This window comes from Rattus norvegicus, chromosome 1 (assembly GCF_021556685.1).
Source record: "Rattus norvegicus strain SHRSP/BbbUtx chromosome 1, alternate assembly SHRSP_T2T, whole genome shotgun sequence".
NCBI classification, from domain to species: Eukaryota; Metazoa; Chordata; class Mammalia; order Rodentia; family Muridae; genus Rattus; species Rattus norvegicus.
Window position 1 is genome coordinate 183380738 of NC_141534.1, and position 24135 is coordinate 183404872.

The following is a 24135-nucleotide window of genomic DNA, read 5'->3' on the forward strand; positions in this document are numbered from 1 at the left end:
AGCATAGTGAGACTGTCTCAAAGCAAACAAGAGCATACAACCTGGCTCTTCAAAGATGAAGTGCTAACAACTAAAAGACAGGTTACAAGCCAAGGACATAGGTCTCTAAGGATACCTGGACTGTTAGCCTCCAGGCTGAGAACATACATTTCTGTTGCTTAAGCCACCCAACATTTTGTGTCGGCAGACCAAGAACACTGACGTAGGAACCTGTAAGCAGCTACTGACTGGAGTTGGGCAGAGCTGCAGGTGGGTACACTGTGCTTGCAGGGCAGAAAAGAGGCCATTTAGGCTTTGTGAATGGGAATGGGAATGATCTGATTCTCATTTCTCCATGCAGCCTGTTTCTGTTTGCTCGCTTCAAATGATGTGAGGTGTTTAGATGGATTCAGTGAGGTGTCACTGTTGGTGTAAACACTCAACAATGTAGCAGTTTTACTACTCATTAGTATGTATAGCCATGTTAAAAGATCAATTCTCAGTAGAAGAAACTGGCCAAATGTGCTGGCTTGTTTTTATGTCAACTTGACAAAGTTAGAGTCACCTGAGAGGAGGGAACCTCGGCTGAGAAAATGCCTCCCGAAGACTGGGCATATGGCAAGACTGTAGGGCATTATTAAAATTAATGATTGCTGCGGGGGGTATCTAGCCTGTTGCGGCTGGTGCCATTCCTGGGCTGGAAGTGCTGGGTTTGATCAGAAAGCAGGGTGAGCAAGCCCGTAAGCAGCACTCCTCTCACCAGCTCCTGTCTCCAGGTTCCTGCCAGGTTTGCCTGCCTGCCTTGGCTTCTCTCAATAGACTGTGTATACAGGAGATGTAAGCCAAATAAACCTCTTCTCCACATGCTTGTGGTCGTGGTGTTTCACCGCAACAACAGGGACAGCGTTTGAGGACATGAAAAATAAAAAAGGAGATTCCAGCTTCTCTGGCAATTCCTCTTGTCTCCACAGAAGAACGGGGCCTTCTGTGTCCTTGCCTTCTTCCCTTTGAGATGGTCTAGGAGTCAAAGACAATCACACATGTGTGATGTGTACTCTAGTAAAACTCCACCCGTACGTTGCTGAGAGGAATACAGGTTCCCAAGACCTGCAGAGCAGCTGCGGCAGCCTGCGTGTCCTTCTTGACCCACCCTCCCCTCAGACACAGCAGCTGGAAGGTGCAGATGTCACACTGGAGCCTTGAACCTGGAGCGCCTGGGCCCAGTCTCACGGCGGCAAATGGAAAGACTACAGTAGCTGAGCACACCTAGGAGCCTCTCTGCAGGCTAGGACTGGCTTCTCACCTAACTCTCTGTGGAAGCCAGCAGCATGGGGAGAAAAGGTGCCTGTGACTTGGTTTTCATACAAGATTTGACAGTCCTTCAGAAACTCACTGTAAAAATAAAAAGACAAAAAAGAAAACAGGCAAACAAAAAATAATACACCAAAAAAACTGGCTTCTGCCAGGCAAAGAGAAACTTACTGATTGGTCTTACAGATTAAATTTAAAGTGAGAAGGCGGAAGCTTAAAACTCCACGGGCGGAAATGAAGGGTAACGTACTTGGCCAAACATACAACTAGAACCACTACACTGAGATCTGCACTTTCCAACCTGAGGACTCTCGAGTGCTGGTAATTAGACCCGAATCTTAGCATCGCCACTTAATAGATGAGTAATGTTTCATAAACATTCCCACATGCAAGGTGTCACTTCATTCTCACTGACAACAAACATTTCTTTCCATCATAATCAGCTAAGACAAGGCACCGGGGAAGGTTAAGCAACTTGCTCAAGATCGCACGCGCAGCTGGAAGCACAGGGCTGGCAGAGAAGCCACAGAATAGAATCCAAAGCAAGTGGTCTTTCCAAATTGATTTATGCCTTCCTCCACAGGCCAAGCTGCAGATGAGAGGAGAGCTTCTATGCAGTGTGACTTCTATTTATGACTGCAACCCTGCGCTTGGCCAAGCTGGGGGGAAGCCAACTATGCAAATGATAAAGTAAAATCCCCAAACATAAAGCTATCGGGGGATAGCTCTGGCCGCAGCTTCTCCCACGAAACCAGTGGTCTTGACTGGGATGATTTTGCATCCAGGAGATGTTTGGCAACTCTGGAAACGTTTTTCATACTTAGAGGTAGGAGAGCTACACACACACACACACACACACACACACACACACACGCACACACACACACACACACACGCACACGCACACGCACACGCACACGCACACACACACATGCACACACACACACACACACATGCACACACACACGCACACGCACACGCACACGCACACGCACACGCACTGAGGAATAATCTACTTCCAGACAATGATTGCAGCACACTGGAGCAGCAGAAAGATGGGCCAAGGTCCACAAAGGTATGAACTCTGCAAGTTGGAAGTGATAGTGTTAGCCTTCCAGGTAGTTGGGCAAGTTAACCACATTGTATTTCTCTACTATAAAACAAGAGGGGGGCAATGTGACATAGTAATTCTCAAAAATTCTTGTACCTAGACAGTAGGAGTCTCACTAGAGTGTAAAATCTATTCCTAGAAATTCTGCAGTTGTCACCACCACCCTGAGCGGCTGTTCCAGGTAATTGTCAGATTGCAGTCTAAAGGGTGCAGGGGACTCCTAATTGTTCTAAGTAAGATTTGCAAGTCTAGGGAACACTCCACCCCACTGCTAGCCTAGAGGTGTGAGAGTGACAAGGGCTTTCTCCAGGGAGTGCTAGCTTCTGCAGTGCTGAGAGTCTGGAGGCAGCCCAGGAGATGAAAGTGCAGCCCTCACAGAGCAAAACTCCAGCCTCAAGCACCCTGAGGAGGGTGGGGATGGATGCTCCAGCCATGGAAAATAGCCATGCTCAAGTCACAGGAAGATACCTTGGACAAACAAAATGACAAACGGGCTTGTTTTTCACCCAAGCAATGGCTTGCCCTCATTAACTCCTTTGAGGAAAGGTACCCCCAACATTTCCCAGGAAGCTGGCTAGCCTGGGCTTCAGGGCTTGTGCCACATTGTAGGCACCTGATCCTTTGACTGTCTTTTTTCCCTAGGGCACAAAGTGAAAAACTTAAGGTCTGGTATTCACAGCTTTATTCCCCGCCCCTCCAAAGAGTTAAAAAAGAAAGAAAAGAAAAAGGGAGGGGAGGGGCTTCCAGGCCCTGGCTGAGGAGCCACACACAGGTGCCCTTCACTGCTGCTTCTTCAGTTTCATCGACTGACCTGACCCAGCATCTTCATCCTTCCCACACCTCAATTAGCAGGCGGCAAGACACAGCTCAAGCCCTGCCCGCAGAGGATCTGCACAAGGGCATCCCCACAAGGGCATCCCCACAAGCTGACCCAGCTCAGGAGAGTCCGGCAGATGCTCTCATCTGTCATTCTCCCTTTTGGTTCCCAAGACAATATGGAACAAACGTCTGCTACAGGCATCCCTGGCTTCGAATGCTCATCTTCCCATGAAGGGCAGTGCTGAGGGGTTGTGGCAAGTATGTCTTCCACCTTACTCTGGGAGAGTGGTGCTGAACTACTCTAGCGCTGCAACCCTTCAATACACACAGTTCCTCAGGTTGTGGTGACCCCAACCATAAAACTATTTACACTGTTAGGTCACAACTGTAATGTTGCTACTTTTATGAATCACAATATAAATACTAGATATGTGGGATATCTGATATTCGACCCCAGTGAAAGGGACATTTGCTCCCACAGGGAGAAAACTGAGGCTTTAGGAAAATCAACAAGCATAAAGACACCTGTGCAACATTTTGGGAAAGCAATGCCCTAATCCAGAACAGAAATCAGAGCCTCTGCACCAATCCCAGGCATCTAGCCCAGGGGTCTAAGTATAGCCAGGGACGGTACTTATGGGGGCAGACCTTGCAGTGGGGATCTTGGGCTCCAACTTGGTGAGCTAAGTACCAGGGACATTCAACATCAAGGTGAATACAGGCTGGCAATGAAGGTGGGCAGGAAGGTAGTTGGAAGGAGGATAGCAGTCTGGCCTGGCTGGTTAAAGTGGGAGGTGACCAACAGAGAGCTTCTTTTTTTGTGGAGTTTTATTTTTTCTAGACACGGTTTCTCTGTGTAGCCCTGGCTGCCCTGGAACTCACTCTGTAGACCAGGCTGGCCTTGAACTCACAGAGATCCACCTGCCTCTGCCTCCTGAGGGCTGGGATTGAAGGTGAGTGCATTACCATTTGCCCAGCTAACAGAGAGCTTCTTCACCCAGTGCCCAAGACTCTGAGGTACTCCTTTTATTTCAGCCTAGCATTACACTGCCAGGCACTGAAGGAGAGAACTAAGCATTTCCTTTTTGGAACATCTGCCCAAACACAGCATCTGTGCAGTCACAGGAGGTGGGGTCTGCTGGTGCTGAGGAAGGGAAGGGCAGCATGCAGCTAGGGAAGGCCAGCCAGCCTGGGCGAGGTCCCTGAGGACACTAGTTCCACCCCCTACAGCAAATAGTCCCACAGGGGCCTCCAGGTCTGGGCTCTATCCTAGGAGGCTGGCTCCACCCTGATGGGGCTGTTGCCAGACTCTAAAATAACCCAACGAGGACGGGTCCTCTTGCTGTCCTCAAATTTGCAGCTTTCTGCATTTTATCTCCATTCCAAATTAGCGTGCTCCTTTCCCGATATACAGCTAGGGTCTCCTGATGAGAGACACTGGCTCAGAAAGGCGTCCCAGGCTACTCCCAGCTGCGGTTTAGCAAAGGTGGGTGGCTCAGGCTAGGACCCTGGCTTCCTGCACTTGCCAGAGCTGTTCTGAATCATCCCGGCACCCCTCCCTTCAGGGAGCATCCTTCTTCAATGCACACCAAGAGCTCAGTCAACTAGCTTGGGAGGCAAATCATTCGGCTGGCCCAAGCACATCTTTTCCCAGAGAGTGAATCTGATAGACCCACAGTGTCAAGCACTGCTCTGCATGATAATTGCCCCACAGGCTCTGCTGAGGGCAAGGGAGGTCTAGATGCTGGCTTCCACAGGATGGCCTCCCTAGGATGCAGAAACCCTACCTGGTGTTATCAGTGGCAACTTGATGCGGAGATCGCCCTCCCAGTCGTGACAGCATTAGCCAGAGCCCCTCAAGTTTCCTCCAGGGTAACATAAGGCTGGGTGGCCGGAGCTGAGCGGTAATACTTGAAGATGTGCAGCTCTGCTCCACTCAACCTCACTGAGAGGAACCAGCAGCAGGTGAGGATTTAAAATGCAGCTGATGAGATTTAGGTTAGATTCACGGTGAACTTCCTGACTAAGAGGGAAGCACTGGAAAGGCTGACCCATTACTTAAATTTCACTGGCAAGCCACAAGAGGCTGATTGTACTGTCCGCCAGGACTGGGGGTAAGTAACAAGGAGGCAGCATAGTGCACAATGGTCAGAGGCAGGGGACTCACTCCGACTGCCAAAAGCTGCCTCACCACGGACATGCACCTGAATATGCTTATCTTTGAACTAGAAAACCAAGTTCAAGGAATTTAAGAAAATAGAAGGAAAAAGTCACCTCTTCCACGCATCTCGGGAGAAGGTTCTACTGAACAGGGGACACTAGCAACCATCACAAAGCGGATGAAACTGCTGCAAGGCTTCGATGACCTGGCTGTGAGTGTGACCAAGTGTGTGAGACACATTAAAGCTGTGCTCTGCCAATGACACCCCGTACACTTCAGAAAAACAACAACGACAACAACAACAACAAGAGAGAGAGAGAGAGAGAGAGAGAGAGAGAGAGAGAGAGAGAGAAGAAAAAAACCAGAGGCGCTCAGTGCAGTCCTGTGCCTGATGGCCACCCAGCGTACAAGAGGCCTAGAGCTCCATCTCCAGTGACAGGTGAAAGTGATGGTTTGTCAGTGCCCACTGCCTGCCAGCACCCTTAACCCCAGCAGCACTCAGCCACAGACAGGAAGACCAGAGAGAAGTCCAAGATCATCCTCTGTATACCAAGTTCAAGGACAGCCTGGATCACATGAGATGAGAGGACTGGAGGGTGGACAGTTCCACTAGAATCCAGTTAGAGGCCCCAGTGAGTTTACTGGGCTGACTTACAGAGTGGATGAGGGGTTACTTGTAAGAGTGTGAATGACCCCAAAGCGGCACACCACTGGAGGGGTGGGGGCGGGGAGAAATAGTTGCCATAATTAGTGGTAACCATCTCTGGATGTGAAGGTATTTATTCATCCTTATTTCCTTCTTTAGGGGCTATTTTCCAAATGTTATAAATAAGAATAATCAGAAAGCATTCACAAGGGTGAGAGAAAGAGAAAGAAAGAGGAGATCCTGGTGTCTGTTGAAGCTCCGCAATGAGTCTACCTCATGTGCACAGCCATTATTCCCAGAAAGCAAAACGCTGACACTTGATCCCACACTTGGCAAGGCAAACACAGCGTGCTTTCCAAAACAGCCTGGCATGCCCGCAGAAGCACCTGGGAACCACACATTGCTGCTCCACTCAGAGGCACGGGACTCCCACTCACACAGGGTCCAGGATTCCAAATTCTTGTCCAGACCCTCCCGTACATCTCACCCAGAGTGAGGGTGAACAGCAGGAGAGGGAGAAGGGCTCTGTCAAACAAGGCCTTCCTGGAGCAACCTGAGAACGTTCCAGAGTCAGAGTCAGCCCTGCCAACTGCTCACCCAGTGTAGCCAGGGGCTGGGCAAGCTCCATTCACATGGTCTGCAAAGTAGAAACTGTTGGCTTCGTTCCATGAAATAAACGGCGAGTCCAATAATTCAGGGCAACTACCTCAAGTCATACCAAAGAAAATTAAGTGGCGGGGCTGGGACAGAGTCCTGCCCACACGCCCCACATCAGGAAAGGTGTTCTCAGCCACCTCTACTCTGGCATCTGCGCGGAGAGCACGGAATAAACCACAGCTCTCTTCTAAACTTATACCCCACTCCGATACTCTAAGACAGGCTGCCTCACTGCCTCTTGACGCTGTCCCTGATTACCTCAATGGCTGACTGTGGCCAAGTTTCCCAGCCCTCCTCAAGGACACTGAAGGATGCAGAGCCATCAAGAGGTGGGGCTCCCTGTGAGCATCCTCTCTGGAGGTACATGTGTCCTGGAGTTCACAGAATAAGCTTAAAGGATCCCTTTTCTACTCTCAGCACATATGAAGCAGATAGACCACTGGCCTCCCTACAGATGGAGAAACTGAGGCTGAGGGGGTTGGCTGTCTCTGAATCTACAAAGAAGCAGACTAAAGACTAGAACTGAGGTATCCCTGGAACTCTTGAAAAGTTGTGACAAGTGTCTGTCCCCTCCTCAGAGGGCCCCAACTGCAAACCAAATTCAAGTCTACCAAAGTCCAACTTTGAGTTTACTGAGCCAGCTTACAGGGTGTGTGCGGCTGAGTGGTTTACTTATATGAGCAGTGACAGTGAAGCAGCTGCACCCCATGTAAAGTGCCACCCAGCATGGATGATGACCTCCTCATAGCTAAAGACAGAGTCTCCCTTCAGCTAATCTCCACAGTCTTACTCCAAGTACGGCCTGAGACCATGGGGCTACGATTTGAGTAGAATTACAAACAATGGCCAGAAGGTGCAGGAGGGAGGGTCTGGGGCCTCAGATGAGGGGTCAGTGATGCTTCCCCCCCTTCTTCTAAGACGGAGGGTCAATAACAACAGGTCTGACCTCTTGGAGAGCCCTAGAAGTAGCCCTGCTGCTCTTGACGAAGCTGGGTGTCCAAGGGTCACATTCTACTCTCTTATCTTTGGGCCCCAGGATCTTTTCACAGAGGCATTTTCAGAATTTAGGCTCTGGGCCTGGGTTCAAATCTCAGTCCCAGTGTCTCCTACCAATGTAGGGCCACAGGTTTTGGTCTGAAAATGGGATGGAGGTGAGAGTTGGGCCATATTAGCCTAGGAAGAAGTGGCTTTGTGTGGAGTGGCCATTAGCCCCGCCTTGCCTTCAGGTCTTACTTAGAGGACCTTGACCACGCTTTTCCCGCGCTTTTCCTGCTGTAGTAAGGATCTTCCTGCCTCCTTTCCCCAACCATCCTTCAGGGCTTCTAAAACCCTGGATATATAGTCCAGCTGGGGCCTTACCACAATATATAGTCTGGCTGCTGGCTTGTCTGCCTCCCCTTGACGACAGGGCTGACCATGTGTGTGACGGCTGTGTGCTCGGTGTCTGTCTATATTGCTTCATGTCATGCTACTACAAACTGACTGAAGACAGCACAAATGGCACCATCTAGTGAGGAAGGAAGCCTTACAAAACTAAACAAGGGCGGCAAGTGGCATACACCCATCATCCCAGCACTCCATGGCTGAAGCAAGCAGACTGCGGACAATTCAAGGCCAGTTACTATAGCTAGCCCAAGTCTAAAAAATACATAAGTGAATAAACTGCAAACATATTAAATCAATAATACAAGTTTTTTATAAATTGTGTTAAATGTCACATGAGGATAAGAGTCTGCAATATACAAACAGAGGGAAGGCTGGAGAGAGAGTTCAGCAGCAAGGCACTCACCACCAACCCTACCTGAGTTCTAGACCAGGACCTACATGAGGGAACAATAGACCCAACTCACACAAGATGTCCTCTGAGATATATATATATATCCATGTCATGCAGAAGTCACACACTCTAAACACACTCTACATACGCTCTATATTCTCTCTCTCTCCCTCTCTCTCTCTCTCTCTCTCTCTCTCTCTCTCTGTTTCTCTCTCTCTCTGTCTCTCTGTCTCTGTCTCTCTCTCTCTCTCTCTCTCTCACACACACACACACACACACAGAGGGAGAGAGAGAATCTTAAATAATAATTGTTTTAATGTTTAATGTTTTATTACAAGTTTGACTGTAGCTGAGCATAGTAGCCCATGTCTGTGATCCCAGCATTTAAGAAGCTGAACAAGGAGACTGCCATGGGTTCAAATCCTGCCCAGGCCACAGCGTGGGTATGAAATCTTTCCCCAAGAGAGAGAAAAGAAATTCACGGTTGTTTTTATTGCTTTAAAAGAAAAACAGAGCCAGTTTTAATGGTATACCTTTAATCCCAGCACTCAGGGGGCAGAGATGAGCCATCTCTGTGAGTTTCAGGCCAGCTTAGTCTACATAGTGAGTTCCAGGACAGCCAGGGCTACACAGAGAAACCCTGCCTTGAAAAACAAAACAAAAGGGAAACAACAGAACTGTTAAGTAGGACTACAGAAGTGAAACTAAATAAGTTAGACATCTATAGTTCATATTAAAGGCCCTGATGGGGCGGCGGCTGGTACAGTGGTAGACACACATGACACCAAGCCTGACGACCTGCATTCGATCCCTGAGACCCACACGGTCAGAGGAAATGAACAGGTTGTCTTCTGGCCTACACAGGAGCACTGTTGAACATGTGGGCATTGACACATAACAAACTAATTAATTAATTAGCAGGCATTTTAATAGATAATAAGCTAAGCATGGGATACACACTTGTAATTCTAGTACCTGGGAAGCAAAGGCTAGCGCATTGGTGCTCCACCTTCCTAGTGCCATGACCCTTTATCACAGTTCCTCACGTGTGATCGCCCCCAACCATAAAATTATTTCACTGCTACTTCATAACTGTAACCTTTACTGTTATGAACCATTATGTAAATATCTGATATGCAGGGTGTCTGATATGCTACCTTTGTAAAAGGGTCATTCATCAACCCTCCCCAAAGGGGTCTCCACCCACAGGTTGAGAACTTCTGGGCTAGAAGTAGAAGTTTGAGGCCAACCTAGGCTATATACTAAGACTCGATCTCAAAATAATAGTAACAATAATATATTAAATTTAAAATTTTTACTAAATTTAAATTTTTATTCTTAAAATTGATAATTTACTGAATATCTTATTTTTCTCATAACCAAGTCTGACATCCTCTATGGACTAAGTACAGATAAAGGTCCACTAATAGAAGAGTTAACTAAAACTTGTCCATACACACATACCCCACACACTCACACTTGTGCGTGCAAAGCTCCAGAGATTACAAATATGAAGTCTGCTTCACTGAACGAAAGTATGAGCAGGTTATCAGAAGACTGAGGTTAAAATCCATCCCTGACCTCTGTCACCCCCCAAGAGGCTGCCCATGTTCCCAGACTCACAGCCTCCACCACCTGCCTCACCTCTTCTCTGGAGGCTCTGGCTCTCTGCACCAGGGAATCCAAAGCCCTGCTCTTCCTCACTCCTGTAAACTAGTTCTCTTTTCTAGACAGACAGCACATGGGTTCTGGGACTAGAACATGGACATCTGGTCCAGCTGTCACAGCACCTATGTGTAGCACACGGACAGTGGTGCTTCATGTTGAAGACAAAGAGAGCAAGGTGGCAGGCACTATGGAAACGTCACAGTGAGGCCATTTAATCTGTGCTGGTGATGTGAGCTATTCATTGTGACAAGGTACACTCTGTTCAGTGAGACAGTATACCAATAAGTGGCAGCACTTTCTTGGCAGGGCTAGGAAGGGGACAAAACTTAGACCCATTGTTCTAGCCTGCCATATCCCCAAAGCAGACCCTGATGGTTGTTTCCCTCTCCAGCCTACAGCTCTGGGTCTCTTCACAGCTAAGGAGGCAGCGGCTCACTCTTCCTCCTCCCCCCTCCTCTTCTTCCTCTTCCTCCTGCTGCTCTAGGTGCATAGGCTCCGACTGGTTCTCTGAACGCTGAAAACGCAGGCATATAACTGTGTCTCAAAATGCATGTGACAACTGCCCTTTAAAGAAACTGACAGGCACAGACCACATCTTCCTGGAGACTTGTGGCGTCACCACACAATGTGAACGCTAGCCAAATGGCAGCAGGATAAGTGCTCTCTATCGCTTAACCGCCTGAGTCAGATTTGATAAATTCCAGTCTTTGAAATTCTATCAAAAGGAAGCTTTAAACTAACAGGCTGTGATGGCAACCTAGAACCCAGCCTCTTCATTGCCACCCGAGCCTGGTGCTGGAGCAGTCGGGCCCTAACAGATTTCAGAGCCTAGAGGACGGCACACAATCTGTGGAAAACAGCTATGAGCAATGAGAGAAAGCCGAGATCTGAACCCCAACTCCATGCTCCCTGTCCTCTCTCACTTTGGGCTTTCACAATATACACAATGTGCCCACTCTCGCTGACATGATCATGAGTAAGACACCCATCAAGCAGAATATATATGTTCACTGGGGCCACTTCCTTCTTCCGGTCCCTGAAACACTAAAGGCAGCTGGGCAAGTCCCTCACTGGGAGAGCGCTTACCGCAGCTCACCCACACACTGCCTCTGAAATCTCAGCCAGGGCCCTGTCCAACCCGTACTTCCACTTTTTTCTCTAAACAGACAGGACAATTCTAACCACATCCAAAGCAGTAATAAATGACAAGTGGGGAGTTTAAAGTTTTAGCTGTTTTGTTCTTCAATTCCATGTGAAAAATACCCCTAATGTATAAAACTGTTAAAGATAAAAGTATGAGCCCTGCATGACACCCTGAGACACAAATAGGAGGGGGAGCCTAAGTTCTGGTCCTGGACCAACTAGAAATGGTTCTGTAGGCTCGGTCAGCTCTGAAACTCAGTTGAGACCCTATTGAGAGTTCAGACTTTCCCACCCTTCCAGTTACTGAGTGACCCAAACAAGCAAAATAAGCCAAGCTGAGTGTCTTTAAAAAGACATAATTGTTAGCAGAGTATGGTGGCCCATGCCTTTAATCCCAGCACTTTAGAGGCAGGGGCAGATGGATCTCTTGTGAGCTTGAGACCAGCCTGGCCTACAGAGCAAGTTCCAGACAGCCAGAGCCACATAGGGAAACTCTGTCCTGAAAACCAAGAACAAAAAGACACGAATGTCACCCCACATAGTTCAGTTGCCCCTCTGTGTCTCAGGGTTGCTTCCAGGAGCTCCTAAAGCATCCACCTACGTGACATGGCACAGTATCAGACCCTCCTCGTTCCTCCTATATGCTTTAATCTACCTATAGACTGCTTTAAATAGCTCTACAGTAGAACAATATGTAAACTATTGCTATACTGAACTTTTCAGGGGATAACAAGTATGGGGGGGGGGTCTGCTGACATTTTTTTTCTCTAACATTTGGGGAACTTCAGACCTCAGTGCACACAGGGTCATGGGAAGCAAAGGCAATGAGATAGAAGAGGTCACGTAAGGAAGAGTCAGAGAGCTGGGGCCACTCTTTGCAAGGGCTGAGCCCCATGGAGGATCTGAACAAGGGACCAGTAAGAACAGTCTACAGCTTATACTTTATTTCACCTACAGCAGCAGAACGGGCCAATGAAGAAGGGTACACAAACATATTTGAGGAAAGTTGAACTTAGAGGCTCTCAAATGATGGTCTTCTTGAGGCAAACAAAATCAAAATAATTCCTAACAGCTCAATCTCATCCATAAAATGTGAATGGTAGCATCTGCCTCTAAAATTGTCACGAACTCATGACACACACACAAGAGGGGTGTCCAACAGCCTCTGGCACACAGCCCGTCCTACCAGAATGCCATTCCCACACAGAAGCCTATGCTCCTGAGTCAGGTGCTGGCTGCCCAGTCTTAGGACACGTTTCAGTGGCCCTGGCATCTGAGGCTCCAAAGACCTCTTTCAGTACTGGAGTCTGGAAGCCAAGTGTGATGTTCAAGCGTGATTAAACTCCTCCGGGAGAGCTGCCACACCGGATCCCCAGGAGCCCAGATGTGGTTTCTAACATTCTTATTTCCTAGTGAGAAAGCAGCTCCCCCAGCCGATGTCCCAATGATCTTCTATCTGCCAATTAGTCAGCACTGTGCTAAATCCTTTCCAAACACCTCCTATAATCCTCCCAGGTATGGGGTTAGGGTGGTTTCCTTATTCCCACTCCACAAGTGAAGAAACTGACTCTGCCTCAACCACACAAAGCAGAGATTGAGTTCAAACCCAAGTCCACAGAGAAAACCACACACACACACACACACACACACACACACACACACACACACACACACTCTGCATGCCCACAGCACACTGGCCTTACAAGAGTGGTCACTTTTGACCCTCACAAGAGACAGTACAACCCCCAGAAGGATCTTTGTGTTTTTTGCAAACAAGGCTGCTAGGTCTTCTCTATCTCCTCCCTATCTCCTGAATCAGATAAACCTTCAGAGTATTCCCCTCTTGCCCTAAGAAGAGAGTCCCTGGAGTCAGTGTCTAGCAGAGGCCTCTGAGTAGACAAAAATATGCCATGACTGCTTGAACACTGGATGGGACACAAGACATGACACAATTTCTAACAGTCACACCCCATCCTCTGACCTCACGACCCATCCCAGAATTCCAAAAGCTCCATGAAAACTGCTTTACTTTCCCCGGAAATCCTCCAATCACTGGTCCCTTCCTATTAAACTCACAGTGCTTAAGAGACTCTGTTAGTCACTGGCTCTTTATGGAATCCCCTTGGAGGGTTTCACCAGGCAGGGATGGGGCCATTGTCAGTGAATTCTGGGAGATGACAGAAAGCCAAAAGATGAGCAGGTTTGGGCCAACTTCCTACAACAGAGGAGACCTGGCTCACAATCAGAGCTGCCTCCAAGCCCTCCACACAGCACAGCACGGAGAGCTTGGACCACCAACACTGGAGAGGACAACGGGGCTGGGTGCTGGGAGTGGCACCCAGAGTGTACAGCCCAGCAGGCCCTGCTGAAGAAGCCCATGGTACTGTATCTCCAATTATCCAGTAAACACAGCCATTGGAGTAAGGAGGAAGAGGAACCTAAGGAGTCAAGTTCCTGCAGAAGTTTTCAGAAAGCTGGGGTGGAAAGGACGCCAGGTCTGTTTCAGGGCCTCTGTCACCTGAATGACAGCCACGGGCAGTGTTACAATCAGCTTCCTTACCTCCACTCCCACCCCTTCAGTAAGACCACTTCTCATCTCACTCACTGCACCAATCAGAGGGCCCTTCAATTACCAGACTGGGCACTCTGTCCTAGGCTGGGCAAACAGCTTGCCTGGTCCCAAGACTCAGCCCTGCTAGGAAGGGTGAAGGTGTCAACTCTCCTCAGCCTTGCTTCCATTATCCCCAAAGCCTGCTCTCATCCATGCTCTCCATAGCCTGGACTCTTCGCCTTCCGTTCTGTTCCGTTCTGTTCCTTGGGGCCCAGATATAAATACTCCAGCTCTACAGCACACCTAGCGCCTGGTCATAGACTCTACCTCTCCTGTCAAGACTAGAAGGGAAACTGAAACTGCCTAGGGGTTGGGCTTCACTCCACTCTGCCCCCATAGTTCCACACCTATGCCTGTCTTCCACTCCGCAGGAGACCCGAGTTTGGTACCACCTGTCAGGGTCGTGCCTGAGTTCCTACCAACCCAGGTTCTCAAAGCAACATCAGAGGTACTTGTAGAATGTGAGGCATTGCAGGTAGCATTTGCAGCCCAAACTCCAGGTGCACACTGACAGAACTCAGTCTGGTGTTAGAGTGCAGTTGGTTTCCAAAGGCAAAGAAAGAAAACACTGTTAAAAAGATAAAAATGAAGGGACATTGTCTTGCTGTCTTCCCCAGAGAATCTGGCTGTCTCACGGGGGGGGGGGGGGCGGGCAGGGGGGTGTCCTCCTGAGTCTGGGTTCCATGGGAGAATACCCACATACTCCCTGGAAATACACTGCAATATGATGGACTGAAACGGAAGGGAGGGAGGGAGAAAGAGAGAGAGAGAGAGAAGAGGACCTTGTAGCCACCAATCTCATTTCGAGTCTCTGTCACCAGCCGATACATATTAATAATTAACCTGCCTACCAAGAGCGCTGTTGCCAAGAAAGACTAGTGACAGCACTGGAGCCCCAGCCCTAGACCACCAGGCTTCAGGGTTTTGGCGCAAAGGGAGCCTGGAACAAAGCCCTTCCTTCAGGACACCTGAGATGTCATTCAAGAGGGGCTGACCCCTGACCTTTCCATAGCCAGCTTCAGGCTTTCTGCTCTCTGAAAGTGTGCAAGGAAGGGCTCCAGGAAGGGGGTGGGGGTGGGATTGGCGGACCCGGTGCAGAACCACTGGTCACCTCCCACCCGCTTCGGAACCAGCCTCCGACCCGCAGCTCCCATGCCTCTGGGGCCTCTCAGTTCCCACGCACCACTGGCGATCTTGGAAAACCGTGCTGTCTGCAGAGAGAGAATCCTGTTACCATGAACACAGGCAGGACTTGGAGACGCGATTCTTAACCCTGCTGGGCAGCTACCGGCGCGCCCTTCCCAAGGGGAGATTAATCAGGGGCCGGATGAATTCTCTCCCAACCCGCCGCACCCAGACACAAAGCACCAGACCGCAGCCCACGCTCCCAGCGTCCTGCCCGAGAAAGTTCGTGCGTGCACACACCTGCAGGCTGCCAGCGGCTCTCCCCAGAACCCCAGGGCGGCGGGGCGCGCATCCCGGGGCAGGCAGCGCCAAGGTTCCATACGCTCGCTCCGACCCCAGTGGGCCACCGGTCAACAGCTTTGGGACACAGAACGTGCCCGGGCCTCCACGCGCCCGCGGCGCATCTTGCGCCCTTCTCGTCCTCGCCGGGGCCTTCGCAAAGAGCCCACACCCACTTGACATCAGCGCCGACCCAAGCGCGCCGCGCAGCGCCAGACGCCGGCCCCTAACAGTCCAGAGGGCGCCCTAGGTGCTGCCGCGCGGCCAGGACGGCGCGTCCCAGACTGGCACATTCCTTTCCTCGCAGAGGATGCTGCAAGCTGGAGGAGGCAGAGATGGAGGAGGGGAAGGAGGCAAGCGCGCGGGGAGGGCAGGACCTGCAGCCTCACCACTGCGGCGCTCTGGCGCCCAGCCAGCCACCAATAAATAGCCCTGCCAAGCCCTTTGCAGCGAGCACCCATCAACAGTGAGAACCAGGTTGTAGGTGACGAGCTGTGATATCCCTATACCGCCAAAAACCTTCTTGAGAGCCCTGACCTTGAATTCTCTTCCACACAATGTTTCTGGAATCTCTGCTTTAACAACCCCTAGGGAACTGCCCAGCTGATCTGGTAAGCCAGGAAAGAATGCTTGGTTAGATATGGCTGCTGACCCCATACACTAGGAGTCCACTGACAGGCCCCAGGAAAGCAGACCATACCCCTCTCAGCTTTGGCAGCCCCAACTGTGTTTTTTCTTTTCTCTCTCGGTGTCCTTGGTAAAAAGGGACTTTGCTTCTGTTCCTGCAAGCAGTTGGAAACAGAACCGCCCAGCAACCCACACACACTTCTAATTCATTCATTAGCATCTAAATATTCAAATAAAAATAAGGCTCAGAATGTGCCTGCGGCTACACTCAGAGGATAAAGTTCCTGCACTCACAGCCCTGATAGTCTAGTCAGGATGAGAGCTTAAACACATAACAAACTCATTACAGTGGTCGCAGAAGTACAGAGGCACAGAAGCAGCTATGCAAGGGACCCCAAACTGACTCAGTAATCAAGAACGTCTTCCCTGAGGACGCCACGCAGCTGCAGAGGCTTGCTGAGAATGTACCCTAGTAATTAGAGTACTTACGGAACCACCAACAGGTGGAGATGAGTGGGCAGAAGTGGGCCTCCTGCCTAAGAATCAGATTTTGTCCAGGAGGGGTGTGGGCAGCCCAGTCTACCCGTGTGTCCTGGGGCCCTCAAATCCTCTCTCATGTCCTAACTCATGGCTGTCTAACCTCCATGAGCAAATGAAGTTGGGACCTTCACTGATGGCTCCGGTGTCACCATCATTGTTCTGCATGGCCCTTCAGAATGCCTCTGCTCTCTGGTCTCTGTGTGTTCTTTATATCTACAGTGCAGGGATGGGTGAGGACAATATCTCTCCAAAGACTTGTTTAACCCATAGCTCCTTTGGAAAAATATACAAACGTCATTCTCATTCTGTAGCCTGTCTGATATAAGACAGCAAACATCTATCTTCCAAATCACAAATCATACTGAAGGGCCGGCTCAGTGGGAAAGTTCCAATCCCCAGCACCTATGTGATGCTGAGTGGGTGTTGTGGTCGGCCTATAATCCTAGGGCCAGAGAGGTGCTAGAGGCGAGGTGGCTAGCTAGAGTAGCCTCCCAGTTCAGTGAGAGATGCTGCCTCCATATATAAGGTGGAGAGAGAATTGGCCAGGCCGTAAAGAACAGGAATGTTGTGGAAAATTCTTTTGAATAATTTCCAGTTTAACCAGGGATACAGACCCACTGTAGGAAGTGTAGAATGTTCCTGGGGATAATTTGGCAGTATGAGATAAAAGCCTTAAAAACACTCAGCTCTTGTGAGCCATCAGTTCCACAGTTAAGTATTTATGCACAAAATACACTCTGGGCAGACACAAAGACCCACCCAGGACTCACTGGTGTCACCACTTGCATAACGGTACATAATTATAATGACCTAAACACACAAGAGACTAGTTAAGACACTATGGAACATCCTTAGAGTAAAATATGTCCAAGTTTTAAGCTGATAGACTGGGGGCCCGGTGTGGTAGAACACATCTTTAATCCCGGCACTCAGAAGGCAGAGGTAGGCAGAGCTCCCTCTGTGAGTTCAAGGCCAGTCTGGTCTATATAGTGAGACCTTGTCTTTAAAAGAAAGATACACATATAATATTTACTCTAGAATAAGCAGAGGGTTCTAAGACAAGAGATCCCGCCTGTGCGCATGTGTGGAAGGGGTGGGTGGGATGCACTTTCCATGGTCCTGCCTGGTGTTCCTTTGTTTTCAGAACTGACCTTCCCCATGCCCTACAGGAAACGTGTTCTGCTATGGCACAAGGAAATCCATTATCCCGCACTAGAGGTATGAAACCCTAATATTAAAATGGAATGGAGCAAACCTTGCAGGCACACAGGAAGGCGCCTCAGTTCTTCACCCACATACACTCCACACTTGTCTTAAAGGGGGAATCGTTTTGCCCCAAGCCTTCGTGTAGAGATTTGTCAGTTATTCTAGCTCACAGGGATTCAGACTTCGTTACACACGAGTTACTGTCCAGGGTGGTATGGGGTATTTCTGACTGTATTACTTGTTTTTAGCCTTTTACCCTAACTCTGGAAGCTGGTCGGTGTCCAGTTCAGTACGGCAGACAATGCACTACCTGCCAATGTGGAACAGTGTCAGGACGGTGTTGGGTTTTTATCTCCTCCCTTGAAATTTTCCGGCTAACTTGTCTGACAATAAATACATATTACTTGGATGGTCAGATCATAGATTACTGCTAAAAATAACTGAGTTTAGGAAACCATTCAAAATCCAGATGTGGGTGGTGTGTGCCTGTAATCACAATGCTTGGGGGGCTGAGGCAGAAGGATCACTATGAGTTCAAGATCTGCCTGGGCTGCAGAGTGAGACCCAGTAAGTGCTCTCCACCACTGAGCCATCTCTCCAGCCCCCCGCACTGGCTTTTAAAAGACCACTCTGCCCATGGCCTTCACGGTCTTCCTTTCGGTGAGTGCTGACACAGACCCAGCTGGTGCCCCTAAACCCAAGGACAGCCACTCCATTGTCGCTAGGATACCACACAGGAAAAAAATGGCAAGAAAATTATTTTTATCTTTATCTCCTGGGCTGTGCTTATAACAACGCCCAGAAACTTAGTAAAGGCTCCAAAGTGAAGCAGCCATGACCAGGGGTTCTGTTTCCTGCTTGCAAATGTTACTATTATATGATAATTATCATATTATTCAAATACTAGGTTTGATATTCCCGGTTCTTAGTGAGCTCAGGGAATTATATAGCCTATGCTTTGATTCAAAGGAGAAAAAAGAAAAACTCACTTTTTTTAAGGCCTCTGTGGGCCACCAAGCATGCAGATAAAGACTAATTAATTAGCAAGTCACACATTAAACTGGTTCAGGTGATGAGTAGGCTGCTCTGTGCCTCATCTTCCTCTTATTAGAAAGCCTGCAATGGTCAGGGCCCTTTCCAGGGAGAGACGGAAAAGCACTTGGGCCGAGTGGCTAGCACCAGCACGGGGCTCGGCTACTTAGTGCAAGTGGACACAGCCACTTCCCCGTGAAGTAGGGAGCTGCTAGCTGTGGGTTTTCAGCCAAAGGTGTCCAGAAGTGCGTGTGTGCCAACATGTGCATGAAGAAGCTAGAGGACAACCTGCAGGGCAGGTTCTCTCCTGCCGCCGTGTGGGTCCTAGGGATGGAACTCTGGTTGTCAGAGGTGGCAGAGGTAGCTGCCTGGTAAGCCATCTCACAGGCCCTACCTCCGGTTCTGAGCTCTCCAAGCACCCAGAAGGTTTCCAGTGGGGTAAGCAGAGGGGGGAGGAGCAGTGTGGTATAACTTAGCACATCAAGGACAGAAGGCAGGCGGACCTGGCTCCATGCTGCAGGTCCATTTTCCCAGATTGTAATAGGTTAGAAACCAGGAGGCAGGATCTACAGATGGCCACTTTAATTCAATCGTCCTTTCCTACCCCAAGTCATGTGACACTCACATCCTGTGCACAAAACAAAATGCATGGCTTCCAAGCCAGGCAGAGATGCCATTAGGATACACTTCAAATCCACCTGGAGCCTAATCAAGCTAATTTTACTGTTATTGTGCCTATTAAAACACGAAGCCTTTGTTTAGAGAGGGAACAGACAAGAGGAAAGCACAGCTATTAAGGCTCCGGGTTCTGATTAGTTCAAAACTATTTCTGGGAAGGAACTTAACAAAAACAAACCTCAACATCAGGCTGGGCTGGCTGAAGCCTGTGGTCTGGCACTCAGGGAGGAGAGGCAAGGTGACCAGGAGCTGCTCCAGGACAGCCTGGGCTGCAATACAAAGAGACCCTGTATCAAAACACAAGCCAACACTTAATTTTGAATGTAGCTTCACCAGAAAGCTGACTCCAAGACAGGGGAAGGATACACTGGACACAGTGACCAAGGAAGCCGATATGCATGAAGTGTGGGTCCTGAGGGAAAAGGGCTTCCTGCCCCATGGTCAGAGACCAAAAGCCTCACAAGTAAAGACAAAAATTAACAAAGGGGCTGGAGAGATGTTGCAGTGCTGAAGGGCACTTAACTGCTCTGGTTGGTGATTCAAGTTTGGTTCCCAATACCCATGTTCTGGGGATCTGACACCGTCTTCTAGACTCCATAGGCACCGCACTCACATGACATACACACACTGGAGACAAACATACACATAAATATTTCAAACTGAAGATAAAAAGACACAAAACATCTAGCTAGCTACAGCACACACACACTGCCACTGAGTATCATCTTCTACTTTGACTGGAATAAATTTGGGTTAAAAATGTAGGTCCAGGGGGCTGGGGATTTAGCTCAGTTAGAGCGGTTACCTAGGAAGCGCAAAGCCCTGGGTTCGGTCCCCAGCTCCGAAAAAAAGAACCAAAAAAAAAAAAAAAAATGTAGTTCCAGGGCTGGAGAGATGGCTCAGTGGTTAAGAGCACTGACTGCTCTTCCAGAGGTCATGAGTTCAATTCCCAGCAACCACATGGTGGCTCACAACCATCTGTAAAGAGATCCAATGCCCTCTTCTGGTGTATCTGAAGACAGCTACAGTGTACTTATATATAATAAATGAATAAATCTTTAAAAAAAAATGTAGGTCCAGGGACTCACCACCCCCAGATAATCTAAAATGAAAGGTCTAAGTAAGTTCAGAGACCAACACTTGTTCTATTTATTCATTGTTAAGTTGCCTGTTTGTACATGTATGTGATGGTACAGGGCTCAAATCCAGAACCTTGTGTAGGCTGCAGTCTACCACTTAGAGCAGCCCCCAGCCGGAGTAGGCTAGCTCTCCAGTGATTTGGCCACTTGCAGTTTAGAGCCTAACTATGACACTTTCTAAGCTTAAAAGAACGTTAGTGTAACACACAGACCACCCTTAGCAGTGATCACCCAAGTAGTCTTGGATCAACTCATAATCAAAGCTAAACAGAATCTAGTGGGTACCTCTTATGAGCTCTCACCCCATACAAGACTACAGAATAATGGGTGCCCAAAACACACAGGAATGGAAGACTACTGGCTTTCAAATGGAGCTAGTGTGCTCCTGTCACTGGCAGTCTCGGCCAGCACCCATAGCCAGGAAAGAACTCTCTCATCTGACTGCAGTTGTATGTAAAAAGCCCACAGACTTGGACCTCAGTAAAGTGTAGGCGCATTTTCCTCACAGCTGGGTGACCTGGTATCAGTTGTTTGTCCTTCTCAGAGTCTCATTTCTTCAACTCTAAAACAGGACTTAAACACATAGCCCTACTATGGGGTTATAAGGCTTGGATAACAGAACCGGGTGAGTATATGCAACACAGAAAACAAAGCGACGGTATCACTAGGACTGTTAGCTCAGTAAAGAGTGCTTGTTTTTGCAAAAGACCTGAGTTCAATTCCCAGTACCCACATGCAGGCTCACGACCTCCTCAGGCACCAAGAAATGTATGTGGTGCTACAGACATATACAAAGGCAAAACACTCATACATATAAAATAAAATATAGAGGGGAAAAAAGAAGTGGTGTTGTCGTTATTTGATCATTAGTGTCAATTAGGGCTTCTCATAGAGAGGTACAGCGAGCCCAGGGGATAACAGACAGAATAGAGAAGAACAGAGAAGCGCAGGTAAAGGCTATGAAGCTGTGAAGTGGGGTCAGGGAGACAGCAGCAAAGGCCTAAGCTGTGGCACTCCAGCAGAGCTCTAAAAAAGATCTGTCCAGGCATGAAAACAAGTGGGAAGAAACCAAGGGTCTCCCTGGAAAGGAAATACCATGTGTGGGGGAACCCGGTGGCCTGTGGAAAGGGCCCAAAATGGCCTGGAAATCAGTGGTAGCAAGTAAAAATCCAGTATTTATTCAGTGCTCTGCTCTGTGTTGTTCTCTCTCTCTCTCTCTCTCTCTCTCTCTCTCTCTCTCTCTCTCTCTCTCGTGTGTGTGTGTGTGTGTGTGTGTGTGTGTGTGTGTCTTTAATCCCCCTAGAAGCTTTTTGGTATGAGCCCACTGCTGCCCTGATTTTACAGACAGCGAAACCAAGGCAGAGTGAATAAGGCAATGAACCCATCCCTGCGAGGGCAGCACCAATGACAGCGCAGAAATAGGGGAAAGCGAGCGGAGGTGAAGAGGCCCCCGGAGCAGTGCAGGGGAACAGGGTGGGAGCTAGCCCAACAGCTGATGTAGAACCAAGGCTCATGGATGGCATTCACAGAGACAAAGCAAAGGAAAACCAAGGCTATTCCAGGCTTCTGACTGAGAAACCAAGGCCAGCTTTATGTCCTGAGAAGATGGAGGTGGGGGAGCTCAAATCCATGAGTTGGATGGGTCTAGCAGATGGGGTAGTAGAAGTCATAAGGCAGTGAACGGGCGACAGCAGGAAGTGGGTAACTGTGGGAAGATGAGGAGACGGCTCTCTTGGCTAAGGACTTCTGGAACACTGTCACAAGCTTGCACTCAGTCTGAGGCTCACAGTACCTGCCTGGCCTTTTGTTTTTTAAGATTTATTTGTTTGTTTGTTTGTTTTATTATATATACAGTGTTCTGCCTGCAGGCCAGAAGAGGGCACCAGATTACATTGTAGATGGTTATGAGACACCATGTCGTTGCTAGGAGTTGAACTCAGGACCTCTTAAAGAGCAGTCAGTGCTCTTAACCTCTGAGCCATCTCTCCAGGCCCAGCCTATCCTCTATGATCCATCAACATCTCAGTTCCATGTTCTGAGCAGCTTCCCAGGAGCCCAGGCTCCAACATGCTTCCTGACAGTCTCCAGAAGGCGACACAACTCACTCTGGCCCGGAGCACAAGGTTATCTCACCCAGCATCCCTTCCACGTCAACACTCCCTTTTTGGTCCCCTTATCACTGCAGCCCACCAGAGTGTGAGGCTCTGGAGCCACTTGAAAGGCCTACAAGTTAAGACAATAAAAGGTTTCCTAAAATAAGATCCCCACAGTGGTCCCTTCCAAATGCCCAGCTGCCACAGTGTCACAGCATGTGGCCCGGTAAAACAATTATATCTTGACACCTCCTGGGCTTTCTGGGAGAAGAGAGACTACGTGCTGGAGGTTGGAAAGAGGTTGTGAGGAGCACAATTTCCAAGATCTAGCAGGACCGTAAGACACATCAGGCAGCCATGTTTTCACACAGCCTTCCAGAACTGTGTGTGCTCCAGCCTCTTGTCCCCTGGGGCTTCCTCTCCTAACTGGATGCACATTCTTGTGTGTGTGTGTGTGTGTGTGTGTGTGTGTGTGTGTGTGTGTCACGGGGGAGGAACGGGGGGGGTTTAAGTCATTTTTGTCCCTTCCCAGAAGCTGCTTAGAATCCACTGTGAAATGGGATAAAGAAATAAATGAACAAAAGAGCTCAAATGGCACAGCCCCGGATGTCAGGCTGTCAGAACCACCTCATCAACGCACAGAGTAATTAAAGATTAAAGGGAAATATCCTAAGTATCAAGTAAAATACTCTAATCTTTGATCTCTTTATGTTTGAGAAGAAAACACAGGTCTGGTCCAGGGTGTGGAGCCAGGCACCTTTAACTCCAGCACTTGGGAAACAGAGGCAGTCAGATCTGTGAGAGGAGCTAGCCTGGTCTACACAGTGAGACCAGGTCTCAAAATAAAAAAGCAAATCAGTTTATATTTAGCGCCCGTGTTCTTATTTCTTCCGTCTCCTTAATTAACTCAACGGTAATCTAGAGGGAAGAGGTAAACACCCAGACACTACATGTGCATGGTGACTTTGTGGTTGTTGCCATTCACACAAGGTCACGGGTTCCACGCGGGCTACCTCATCTTCCAACGAGACCGTCGAAGCCTCGCCGGGGGGCCGGCACAGACTCAATGTGAATCTATCATGGATGAATCTGGGCTCTGTCTGTCCTCTTCTGAGCGCAGACACAAGCTGGCAAACGTGCAGCCAACAGCAGTGTGGAAGCACAACTTCACAGACATAAAAATGATGACATTTTCTCAATACTGTCTCGAGCCAAAAACCCTTCCTGAGCCTAGCAGGCCAAAGATAGAACCGAACGCCTCATCTTGTTTACAAACACCACCAGGGCCCTTCCTCGGGGACCGTCCTCTCTAAGAAATCTGAAGGCAGCAATTACTCCAACCCCATGGGCAGGCCACACGTGTTTGTGATCACGTTCATTCTCCAGGGAGCAAAGCACAGAGATGATTTTTGCCTGTCATCTGTGAATCCTTGAGCACACAGCGATGACAGATGCTTATGTTTGTCCCGAGTA

General features: G+C 48.9%; 1 protein-coding gene across 25 annotated transcripts in view; it reads right to left on the minus strand.

Moving 5' to 3' along the window:
* Positions 1–24135, minus strand: part of Plekha7 (pleckstrin homology domain containing A7) — a 181754-nt gene that overhangs the window by 95182 nt on the left and 62437 nt on the right. For 7 of the 25 annotated variants that reach the window (XM_087582587.1, XM_087582574.1, XM_087582557.1 and 4 more), the window contains exon 1: positions 15309–15633. In XM_087582587.1, coding sequence (XP_087438713.1) covers positions 15309–15388 — 80 coding nt within the window. In that variant the 5' untranslated portion in view covers positions 15389–15633. 25 annotated transcript variants of the gene reach the window in all.